Raw genomic sequence first — 12,549 nt, forward strand, 5'->3', positions numbered from 1 at the left:
CCTTATCACACTGGTCAGTCATGGGGGCATGAACAAAACCTCAAGACGTGAAAAATCCATATCCTTTTGTTTTCCAAATAGCTTAATAATTATTAAAATTATTGCAAAATATTCATATACCCTAATTAAAATAAAAGAGAACACAAATACAAATAGTGAACATATTATTAACATGTACTGTAAAATACATTACTGGCATGCATTCTGAAGATCAAGACCTCTATTCAGTTCAGCCAATACCTTCCTTTCATGTGACTTATCAGATACCAACGATAGATAGGTGGGGCCTAGTTTATCAGCACAGTTATTGGTCTTTAAGTATCTGTTTTGTCTTAAAAAAAGAAAAGTAATATGTTTTGCAGTGGTACTATAATCATAATTATACAGTCATGTACATACGTGGTTTAAGTTTATTATTATTATTTTTTTTAGTCTGCTGAGATCTTTTTCAATTTTCAATTGTTTTAAACATTTCCCCAATATTTCGTGTCTGAGAGAATAGGGCTCTATGAAAACATGGCATTCGAAAACAAACAGTGAACCAAAGTACAACATCAGATGGTAAAGTGCAAAAGTCCTCACAAACTGTACAGAAAATTTCAAAACCTTGCAACCTGGAAGTACATACGTAGAAAGACAGGTCAGCCCCAAAACAGTCACTGTGACTCTCTGTGCTTCATCCTAGAGAGTCTGGTGGGACTTGAGTCTCAACACTCCCTTTGGTTGGGAAGGTCCAAAATTGCAGCCAAGTTGGCAGTGCTGATGCCAGTGACTTATTAAGCCAAGATAAAGTAAGAATATTTCATAAAGCAGCTGTGTAGGACACTTGGATCCTCTAACATTGATCTCCTGGCTGGGGATGCTCCTCCAGTGATGGGCAGCGGGCAGGACCAAAAGAGTCCTCTGCCAGATTGGATGACGAAGTAACTGAGGTCTTCCTCCTCCGTGGTTCCATGGAATGGAACAGGTTAGATAACCAGGTTATTATAACTGACATACTTCTTTTTTGCAGCAGGGCCTGAAAGAAAAAGGTGAAAGAGTCAGTTGTGGCAGTAACCTTATTGGCAAAGGTAGAAGCAGAATTAGATCTGTGATGACTTGGGTGCAGTCACGATGGGACAATGCACCGTTTGGAACGTGCCAATCACTTTGGATGCCTATGACTATTTGCTAAGGTTTTTTCCACTAAAATCTTCAATGTCCAGCAGTTCTCAATTCATCTGGGCTCTATTCTGAGATGTCCTCAATCTCCCCCTGTTATAATGGTTTATAACATTAGTAAATTCATCAGTGGTTATCATGCTTTCTCATTAGTCACCCCTAAGCTTAAAGGGTTGCAGTATATTTTGTTGTGTGTCCTTCTCCCAGACCTTTTTCATAATAAATAACCTTTGCTTAGGAAAGGTCTGTTTTGCATCACTGGATTTTACTTTGGTTGACTGCTGATTGGGTCATCCAGAGTGCCTTCTCCAGTTCTGATTGACGCAGTCAAACTACCATAGATTGACTTTTGTAGTGTTTATCGTCAGTAAATTGTATATGATAATTCACAGAACTATTTCCATCAAGGTTTGAAGCTACTTAAATCTTCCAGGTGTCTTAACACACACAGCCTACATTTGTTTTCCTTAAATGTAGAATAAATTATTTTTCTGTTTGGCACAGTGATTTCGGAACTCACCTTCACTCACTCACTCATTCATTCAATCATTCATTTGTAGATATGTGTCTGTCTCTCGCCTCTCCTCTGCCAGACATGAGGCTAGGCACTGATGAGCAGCTGATGAGAACATCAGACCCTTTCCTGATGCTGAAAACAAAGACACCAAGATCCCAAGGTATGACTCTGTTTTATGTTCTAGCTCTTAATACTGAGTAGTACAATCATTGTGATGTGGAATGTTCTTTATTCACTCAATCTTAGTGGTTTTTCATCAGCTTCTGTTGTACACCAAGTAACTGTCATGTAGCATTTGTTTTACTTACTGATCTTAGATTCTAAATAGTACTGTTCATGTAACACAAACAAGTAGCAAGAATTCTTCCAGAACTCTAAAGTAGGGATTTAAGTGTGAATTTAGAGGAACAGAGACGTCACAATAACGTGCTGAGAGCAAGTTTGTATCTGAACTTTGAGTAACGCAACCAGTATGTTACGGATGCACATATGCACATGTACACTACACAAAAAAGGCTGATCTTATTTTCTGGGTTAAAAATTTGGATACTCCTTCTGGAAAATTCTGATTTGAAGACTCATTTCTCTAGTACAGCATATTGCACTTATTAACCAAGTTAGATGAAGAATAGAATTACATAATGCGTGTTCACTCAAATGCGTGTATTTAGTAATGCCCAATTCCTCTAAGCAAGTTTCCTTTGTTATCACAGCCTTCCCTGTCTTCAGCAAATGCTTGGTTTGAGTGGAAGGAGAACAACTTGCTAAAGATGTTTTATTTTTCTTTGACTCCGAAGCCTGTTTACAATGTCATAGCTAGAACACCCTGGCTGGCAGTTGCGAGAAATAGTCGCAGTGTACCTTGTCAAATACCAACATATTAATTATCCTCAGGACAAAGAGGGGGTAAATCAACAAACCCAAAACCTTACACCAACCCAAATACCTGAGACCACCTCTATTGTGTGATGAATCAAGATTGTTTTCTACCTAAGCATAACTGTCTCGTGAAAACAGCAAGACATATTTGAAATTCCTCAAACAGGTTTACTTTAAAACACCTATTAGTCAGGAAGAGCCTTTGATGAAAGAATAAGTAAGTTAGAAAATAATTGTCCTTGCATTGTCAAGCTGAACATCAGTTTTCATAACACTATAATCGAGATGAGCTTATGTTTAAAAAACTTAGAAATGATAATAATGAAATTCACTGATGCTTGGCATGGATTAACTTGTGTTTTCAAGTAGCCTTGGGGTAAGTGCTGTTTATGATTCTCCATTCACAAAGGAGGGGCCTGGGCTGACATGCCCAGGTTCTGATTCAGCTCTATCACTTCCTTGAGGTGTGGCCTACATCAGTCCAACGACACTGAACTTCTCTGAGCCTTTGTAAAATGGGTAGGATAATTGCCTCCCGGTGAGCTGTTAGTGGCAAGAACATATGAAATATCCCCGTTTTGCATCTGGTAACATAACGCATAAATGTTTTTTTTAAATTACAAAGTTCTATACAAATGATTAGCCTCCGTGCATGGTTTCTTTGCAGAACAGCTCAGGAACATTGCAGCAAAATGATAATGGGGTTGTGCAGGCCCTACAAAGGCAATTTATGTACTTTTCAGAGCAATGTCCAAAGTTTATGATGTTTATATTTAAGCCATCCTAGCCCTATGAGTCAATAAAATAAGTGCCTATGCTGTCCAGTAATTTCATTTATTTGAATAGTAGTGTAGTTGATGGCCTAGGAAAGAAAATTGCATAGCTCAAAATAGTTGTGGAGTAAAACACTTGCTAAGAAAATATACTTTTATTTTAAAACAGCTAGAATGTTTTTCTTATAAAGTTATAAGTTTTAAGGAGCAAGATGAATATATGGCATGGCCCCTATTGAATTTTTAAAAGATATCTACACCAGTAGTTCTCAAAGCAAGGTATCTTGAATAGTTGATGTTTACAATGAGGCAAGCGTGCGGACACTGGCCTTTGAATTACTAATGTGCCTTCGCTACTTAAGAAAGCTCAGACATTCCAACTCACTTTTGGTGTCTGTCAAAATCAAGCTCAATTTGACATTAACTTCAGTTAACTAGTTTTGTGTTTAATTTTCTCTGAGTCTTTTTGTCTCACAAAAATTTCATTTCTGAAAGTGTGGGCTGTGGCAGGCACACTTATAACCCAGATCACAGGAAGTGTAGAAAAAAAATAAATAAAAGAGTCCATGAGAAACATTGAATTATAGGAAATACTGAATACGTAAAATTATATAGGGATCTTTTCCCTACCCTGCATTTAATTTCTATATTTTTAAAATAAGGAATTCTGTGGTTCATTGACATTATACCACGTGTTTTCCTGAGCTCTTTTAAAAAAATTAGATGTGCATGTATAGAAGTATGTATGTATAATTGTGTGTATGAAGTGATTCAAAGAGCCACAAAAAGTGAAAACAATAGTATATCACAACCTCGAATATAACACATGTTGACATATTGACATCTTTGCTTCCTGTGCCCCTCCATCCATCCAGAGGAAATAGAACATAGCAGAAGCCCTTCCCACTTTTCCATCCCCACTGCAGCCCTCTCTTCTCCTCACCAAAGCTAGTATTCTGATGTTGGTGTGCATCCTTCCCAAGGTGGCCTCATACTCCTAGTGCCCATAAACTATAGATTATTACTTTGTGTTTTTTAAATTGTGCAAACATGGTATAATTCTGTGAGCATCCATTTGCAACCTGTTTTTCACATAACATTGTGGTGTTAAGATGTTGTGTTGATTTGGTCATCACGGTTACTAAATTGTTTTCTTGTAAAAACATAACAAAATTTTCATAATTGTTTTCTTATTGATGGACCCTACTTTCTAATTCTTTCCGATAACAAGACGGTATCTGAAAACTAACATCATTTATAAAGTTAAATGACATAGCTATAGACTGGGCAAATTTATTTGCAATATATTTACCTGACGGAGGATTGATATAAAAATATTTTAACTTATGTAAATTAATAAATAAAAGGCACTCTAATTTTTTAATGGATTAAAGATATAAAAAGACAACTTGTAGGTGAGGAAAAATGAATGAGTGAAAAATACTCAACCTCATCGGTAAAAGAAATGCAAATTAAAATGACGAGATAGTATTTCTTGCCCCTACCATTACAAAGTAAGTGTACTGATACCAAGTATTGATGAGGGTGTGAAGAAGTGAGAATTTTTTGGCCACACTGGTAAGTTGGTACAGTTACGTGGGACAGTGATTTGGAAATATTTAGAAAAACTGAAGATATGCATATCATTGATCAAACACTTTATTGCTAGATATATATCCCATGTGCACGTACGTATAGTGCATCTCTGAGTCTTTCATATAATGATGTGCTTTTTGATTCTCTAAGGGAATTTTCTTGTGGGGACTGAGCACATAATATGAGTGAAGTGGGCCAGGTGTAAGATGGTAGGGAACAGTATGAACCACAATGAGTTACAAAACACCTGCCCCACCTAAACAGCATAATCACTGTGGGATGTCACCTCAGTTCAGTCAGATATCTCTTTTTTGAAGAAGAGCTGAACTTCTATATTTTTACATAAAATTTCATTTTTCATTTATTTGAAAATATCATTTCAAAATTTATTTTTCATTTATTGAGCACATATTATGAGTTGGGATCTATTCTTGGCATTAGGCATTCTGTTTTTAGCAGAGGATTCAAAATCAAATTAAAATATTTAGCAAGTCAGAAGAAAGAAACCAGAGCATCTCTAGGCTGTCAGTTTGTAACTCTGTGACACTATTTGTACTGTTTCCCACATCGATATGATTATATAGCCCCCCTTTTCAGTAGGTCCCTTTGTGCTATATGAGAACATACTTTTGAAATACATTTTGGTTATTCCTTAAATCTTGATCCTGCATATTACTTTAGTCATTAGTAAAGCTAACCAAACTTTGGGATACCGGTTGATTGGCCACTGAGACTTTGTCCAAACTGACTTTTCTCTGAATCCATTCCAAACAGTGTCTGCCCCTGTCAACCAAAATTCAGAGTTGTGGTGGTTAAACCTATTTCAGCTGGAGGGATTCTTCATATTACGATTTGCAGTTACTAAACAAAAGGAAATACTTCATTTAATAATTGCTCCTGTGGTCAATGACCTGTTTCCTGCCTGTGGGTTTCATTGGTAAATTGCTCCTAGCCCATGACTTAATGGCAGAAGAGATGTTACCTTCAACTGTTAATTCTCATTCAGGATTTCAAAAAGGCTAGTGAACTTCCTATATTTTGTGTGTGTGTGTTTTTTAAGGTAATTCATTTTATAATGATTTCTCCTACATCTTTTTTTACACTGACTGTCATCTAAGAGTAGCACATTACTCAGCCAAAAAGATACAAAAGAACAAGACTGAAGAACAAGATTACCAAAAAATGAGTCATTCACAATTTTACAAGCTCCACTGTGAACTAAGAAATAATTGACTTTTCTACATTTCCTTGGCCCCTCCCCCAACTCTATCACTACAATATACCAGGAGAATGATAGACTATTTGTCCTTATGTTAGTTAGTTGGACTTCTTGACACAAGGAACTCCGCAGGAGTGAAAATACAATCAATTAGTTGAATAACTCAGGATTCCAAAACACCACTGAGTCTCATATAGTTGCAAAAATCTCCCAAATCTGAATTCCTGTCCATCGTTGCAGCCATTCATCTAACAAAATATTATTTAACACCTATTAACTTCCAGTCACTCTAAAGCATGCTAACTGCGCAAACCAGGCTTGAAAGTCTGTAAGCTATGTGCACCTTCTTATTCATTGTATGTTCAGGTTACATTTAACATTTATAGAAGGTTACCATGTGCCATCAGCAAGCGGTTGGTGTTTCCTTGTTTTTTTCCCTACTTACCATAATAAGGATAAAGCATGAAGCCATAGGCCAGACTCACATTAAGAGGAAGCCCTAAAGTAAACGGCACCCTTCACCAGCATAGAGTGAGGGAAGCAGTTCAGTGGATGATGGGCCATCGGAGCTGCAGACCCATAGTNATGTTGCTTCACTGGCCCAAGTTGGCACCATCATTGCGTTTTTCCCAGGTGAGGCAGATCAGTTGCTGGTTTCTGGACAGCCACTCACAGCAGCTGCTGGCCGCTCACGCTGACTGCTGGCTACACATGGTAGCCCATGGCAACCCACTGTAGCAGGGGCTGCAGCCTACGCCGTTGCTGGTGACTCATGGCAGCCCAGCTCCAGGTTGAGCTGTTGTTCAGCATCTTAACTGTAGAGGGCAGTGTCACTGGCCCTCATATGTAGGATCCAAACCAGGGCCCTCTGGAGTCCCAAGCCAGCTCTTAACCAATGGGCCACTCGGCCGGCCCCTACATGACCTTCTGCCCAGGGAGTTGTTTTTGGGAACAGATGTAGGTGCCAACCTGTCAACCACTTCCCAACTAGGGAATCAAGACTGTTGGTTTGGCTGGTGGTCCCAGCTTAGGTATCCTCCCCGAGTAGGCCTGGTCTGCTGCTTGGGTGGCTTTGGGCTTTTTCAATATCCGTTTGCATTTTAAGCCTCACTCTTGGTATGCCATGTATGGGCTGTCTCAGTTTTCAGCTCTCGGTGACTAAATGAATCATTTTCTCTGTTTTTTGGCTGCCTTCCATTAATGCCATGTTCTGAGGTCCACGCTGTCCTGAAGGCTTGGGATAATTCTCCTCATTTTAGTGTTGTCTCGATCTGAGGCCTTCTCTTTTGTTACTCCCTCCCCCTTATGATAATCAGTAAGTTAGTTATTAAGGTTCTTTTGTGTATGTGAGAAAAATGTACAGAGAAGGAAGTATGAGATGCAGTAGGCAAGTATCATGGGACCTTAGAAATTAGAAAGTGAGGGGATTACTTGAAATGACCGATTAAAGAAAGTTTGCTTAATAATAGTAATGGTTAACATTTATAGAGAGTTTTGTATACCCAGTTATGGCATCAAGTATATAGACAAATCACCTCATCTACCTCCTGAGAAGGTGCTTTCATTCTCCTTATTTTGCAGATGGGAAAAGAGTGACACAGAGTGGTTAAGTATAACTCCGAAGACCACACAGCTGATAGAGCCAGGCCATGTGACTCCAGAGCCCATGTCTGAACTACTATGAACCTCTTCTTTTTTTTTTTTTTTNCACCCTCCCTACTCACCTGATCTGACCCCTAATGATTTCTTTCTTTACCCAAAGATAAAAGAAATATTGAAAGGAAGGCATTTTGATGACATTTAGGACATCAAATATAATACAACAGCAGCTCTGATAGCCATTCCAGAAAAAGAGTTCCAGATTTGCTTTGAAGGGCAGACTAGGTGCTGGCATTGGTGCGTAGTTTCCCAAGGGGAGTACTTCGAAGGTGACCATAGTGATATTCAGCAATGAGGGATGTTGCACTTTTTCTAGGATGAGTTTGTGAACTTAATTGTCCTATCTTGTATATACACATTTCTGGACATTAGGATTAATTGTGAGAAGTTCACTAGTATTTGAAAAAAGAGAGTGCTCCAACATTAGCCTGGAGGATGGATTGGAAATGAGGAAAAGGTAGAGGATAGTAATTTCAGAAAAGCATATTAGCTAGGAGTTGATGGAATGATTAGGACTGTGTTTGTCCTAAGTGGAGCTCCAAGACAGTACCACAGTGGGGTTCTAGATGAGGAAGCATTTCATAGGGCCACCATTGCTCCAACATCATAGTTTCTTGAGGATGAGATGTAGACAAGGACTTTTTGGGCCATTGTCATGCGGAAGCATCCTTGAGGCCATAGCTAGGTTGTTTGTTTAATTTGAGAGGGTGCTGTGTGAAATGACTGTCAAATTCTGTTAAGTCCAGTTCAGTTGACTCCTGTTGTGAGTGCAGATATCAGAGGACTCAGTGGGCTCCAAGGGGAGGAACCCAGAGAGGATCCCTGGCCTAGGCAAAGAAAAGGGATGAAGGGAACCTTAACTTTCCTTCCTTTTCTGAAACTCAACTCAGCTTAACCTGGTACGCAAAACACAGGGCCTGAGAACTGAAGCTCTGTCCAGGAATAAACATAGTTTCCTAAGGCCTGCGGATTTTGGGATCCTGGCTTTAGAAAGATAGAAGGATTGGAGTCTACTGCAGATAATAGAAGTCAACCAAAGCTCCATCAATATAAAACAAATGTCTACTGATTGTTAAAAACTGGTTGCTGGGGAAATAGAGGGACTAAGGCACATCCCTCTCCTCAAAGAGCATTCAGTTTAATAGATCATATTCCCCTTGGCTAACTTGGGCAGTGAGTGTAAAGCTTGAGAATGTAGCAGTCACGTCTCATACTTCCACTGTGTGAAACTGACCAGTTCACACTCAGACTTGAACCTAATATGTCAGTCACAACATCAGAAATTTGTGATGATGGTGAGTCCCTTTCATCCTCTTATTCAATTTGCAAATCAATGTCTACTTATTTAATAATAGCAAATTTTTATAAAAGNTACAAGAGCTAATTAACTTTGCCTTGAATGGCAGTGCACTCCTGTACTACACCTGGGAAGACTTCTCAGAAATGGGCATTCGGGCTGGGCGATGAAGAATGGGGATGTAGGAAGGAGGCAGGATAATGTAACAATGGACTGTGTTTCCATCCAGGAGCCTGGGAAGGGGAGTCAGACTGTGCTGGGGTCCGGACGGCAGGGTAGGAGGGGCTAGGTCATTACATCAGTAAGCATGCGTGCTGTCATACTAAATTCAAGGTACTGGAAACTGAGTAATGCACAAGACATGATTCCTATGGTTACTTAGCTTCTAATTGGAGGGTCCTGTAAAAGGCCTTGAATGCTAAGTGAAGGCAATGGTATAGTAAGTCCTCACTTAATATAGGTGATAGTTTCTTGGAAACTGACTTTAAGTGAAACAACGTATAACAAAATCAGTTCTACCACAGGCTGTTATAAACAAGGGTTAAGTTCCTATGGCATATTTCTGATCCCCAAAACATCACCAAACTGTTAAATAAAGACCCAAAACACTTCTAATATTAAACATTGCAATAAACATGAGCGATACATACATGTAAGAAAGATGAATAAAAGCAAGCTTATTGCAGTTCAGGATCACAGGTGGCAGGAGCCTCTTGGGGCAGTGGCAGCTCGGGGTGCAAGGCGGGACCCCACACTAGACAGGAGGCCTTCCAGCGCAGGGTGCAGGCACAGGCGCATGTGCACACGCGTGCGCGCGCGCACACACACACACCCCTGTACTCACACTGGGACATTGTAGATACACCAGTTCATCTCACATGCACAGCTTTGGGATGTCGGAGGAAGCCGGCGTCCCGGAGAAAGCCCACGCAGACATGGCAAGAATGTGCACACTCCACATAGACAGTGGCCTTGGATTGAAGCAATGTTTTTTTTTCCTCATCAACATTATAATGAAACGATGTTGAACAAAACAATGTTATTCAGGAATTTGCTGTATTTGAGAGGCCCTGGGAAGCCCTCAGTGGTTTTGAAGCAGAATCTTCATGCTTGCCGTCCCTCCCTACAATGCTAGCTACGTTTACTCCTGAACTGGTGCCTTCTGCTCCTGGCTGGGTTGTTGATCCCCAAAGCCACTTGCTCCAGGAGTCTTTTCTGACCCCTCCAGACACATTAGGTGTCCCTGCTGCACTCTCTCATGGCCTCTCTGCTTTTCTTTTGGCTTATAGACTTAACCAGGGTGAATCACTGATTTCTTACATGTGTCTGCAGTGTTAGCACTGTAACTGTCAGGATGGAAGAGGCCATTTTCCCCTAATGCCTAGGAACTATACAACACATAGGAAGTGCTTAATATTTATTTCGTGTTCTATAGAGTGGCTTTTGCTCTGTCATGTCATTATCAATTCTCAGAGGATCTTAGGAGAGACATAATACTTTGCCATTTTTTCCCTCACTTTCCCTTGTATCCAAAGCTAGCCCCTTCTATCACTCCTCAGATTCCATTTGTAACTTTTAAACCACTACATTCTTTTCCCCTCTTTTAACATCCAAGGAGGGCCACAACTGCCTGGCTGAAATTGACAGATCAATTTTTAATTCTACCATGAAAACAGTCAAGAAAAGTTCTAGTGTTTCTTTAAAAAATCTAATTTGTACTTTAAGATGTAAAACACCAAGCAGAGGTCTCCAGGGTTCCTAGAAGATGTGTTTGAAGCAAGTAGACTAAGCCTGTTTTGAAACATCTTAAAGCTTAGCCACGTTAAACTCTGGGTAATGTGATTGAGACCGTATTTGTTTTGCCTGGGAAAAAAAAGGATGCATTGAATTATGGCATCAAAGATTTCTCCTTTTTCTTGTTATGCATTTTGCCTGGGCATTGAAGAGATTTTATGTATTTTGCAATTTCAATATATTACAGATGTGAGCATTCCGGAGCATATTATGGATGTAGAGCAATGATGCATCCAAGATTGAAGCTGTGAATCAAAGTCTGCCCTAAGGATGATGTTACAAATAGGCAATCATGATAAAATAATAGTGGAGTAGTGCTTAGCGTTCCTGGATGAAAAGTTCTGGCTAAAATCCAGGCCTTGCTTCTATTTTGGGCTAGGAGATTCACAGTCCATTCGTTCACCCCTTGATTCATTTATTCAACTAGTACTGAGAGTTCACAATGTGCTAGTAGCTTGGTTAAAAACTAGTGGTACAAAGGCAGGGAAAAATACTCTCTATCCTTGACCAAGTCCTGGTTCTGTGCAGTTCAGTACATTTATTGAGCACCTACTATGTGTCAGTATGATAGGCAGGGGAATATAGCCATGTTATAGTGCAATACAGTGGAGTCCCTGCTTTTATAGAGTTTACCTTTTTTGCGGGTGGGGGGGGGAGACAGATCATTAACAAAAAATTAAATGCGTCCAATTCTTGTTATTCATTGTTATATTCTATACAGTTGCCACAAGCACTGAATTAGTGAATACTGAACAATTGCTCACAGGGGAAAGGTAAGTTTAGGTTCCTGTGAGCCTCTGGTCACAACATTTTCATCAACCAATCCAGACATAACCTTGTGTTATGTGTGTTTCAGTTTAAAGACACCTTATTTAACATAAATATATATATATATATATATTAATTCATTACCACTGAACTCATAGCAAGAGCAGTATAAACAGCAAAATAACCCACAAAAACATGAAACACAGGAATTAAATAGACTTCAAAAAGCACACTGGTTTCCACACACGAGGTAAAACAAGAAGGCAGAGTGGTCCCTTGTTGGCCCTCAGCTTGGACATGTGTATATTTCTCAGCTCTGTGTATCTCCACATATGAGCGTAAAAGCACAAGTATTTGTTTTAGAGTTACAATTCAATTTTAGCAAATGGGCGAGTTTGCAAATACAAAATCTGAGAATAGCAAGGATCAGCTATATGACAATGTCAGACAATCCCAAACCCCATGAGGTGGAGGTCACTGTCCGAGGTAGAGTGGCAGTGAGGTTCAGAGAGTGGCATTTGGACAGAGACTTGTAGGAGGCGATGGAGAAGCTATGCAAATAGTTGACCCTAGACTGAGCAGTAGGTCCAGTCTCTGAGACTAGCATCTGAAAGGCCAGGATGGTTGGAACAAAGAGTGAGCAGAAACTGGTAAACATGAAGAATTCCAACCCTGGCAGGAAGTGCCATCAGAAACTTGTGCACACAGGAGGAGGTGAAATATATTGCCTGATGAACTCAGGAAAAGCTTCAAAGAGGAGGGAGTGTTGGACTGTGTCTTGAGCAGTAATTATAGACATTTTCCAGGCTGGCCTAGGTGATAGGGGTATAGGCATTGAAGAACATTCCAGACGGAGGACAGGACAATGGTAAAGCCATAATCTGTG

General features: G+C 39.7%; 1 protein-coding gene across 1 annotated transcript in view; it reads right to left on the reverse strand.

Annotated features, from left to right (window-relative positions):
* The window catches only part of LOC109376395 (metabotropic glutamate receptor 7), a 222,467-nt gene continuing 209,918 nt past the window's right edge, over positions 1-12,549 (reverse strand). Inside the window, exon 4 of the mRNA XM_019632314.1 lies at positions 1-1,018. Coding sequence (XP_019487859.1) covers positions 969-1,018 — 50 coding nt within the window. The 3' untranslated portion in view covers positions 1-968. The remainder of the gene's footprint in view (positions 1,019-12,549) is intronic.

Source organism: Hipposideros armiger, unplaced genomic scaffold (assembly GCF_001890085.2).
Source record: "Hipposideros armiger isolate ML-2016 unplaced genomic scaffold, ASM189008v1 scaffold_1118, whole genome shotgun sequence".
NCBI classification, from domain to species: domain Eukaryota; kingdom Metazoa; phylum Chordata; class Mammalia; order Chiroptera; family Hipposideridae; genus Hipposideros; species Hipposideros armiger.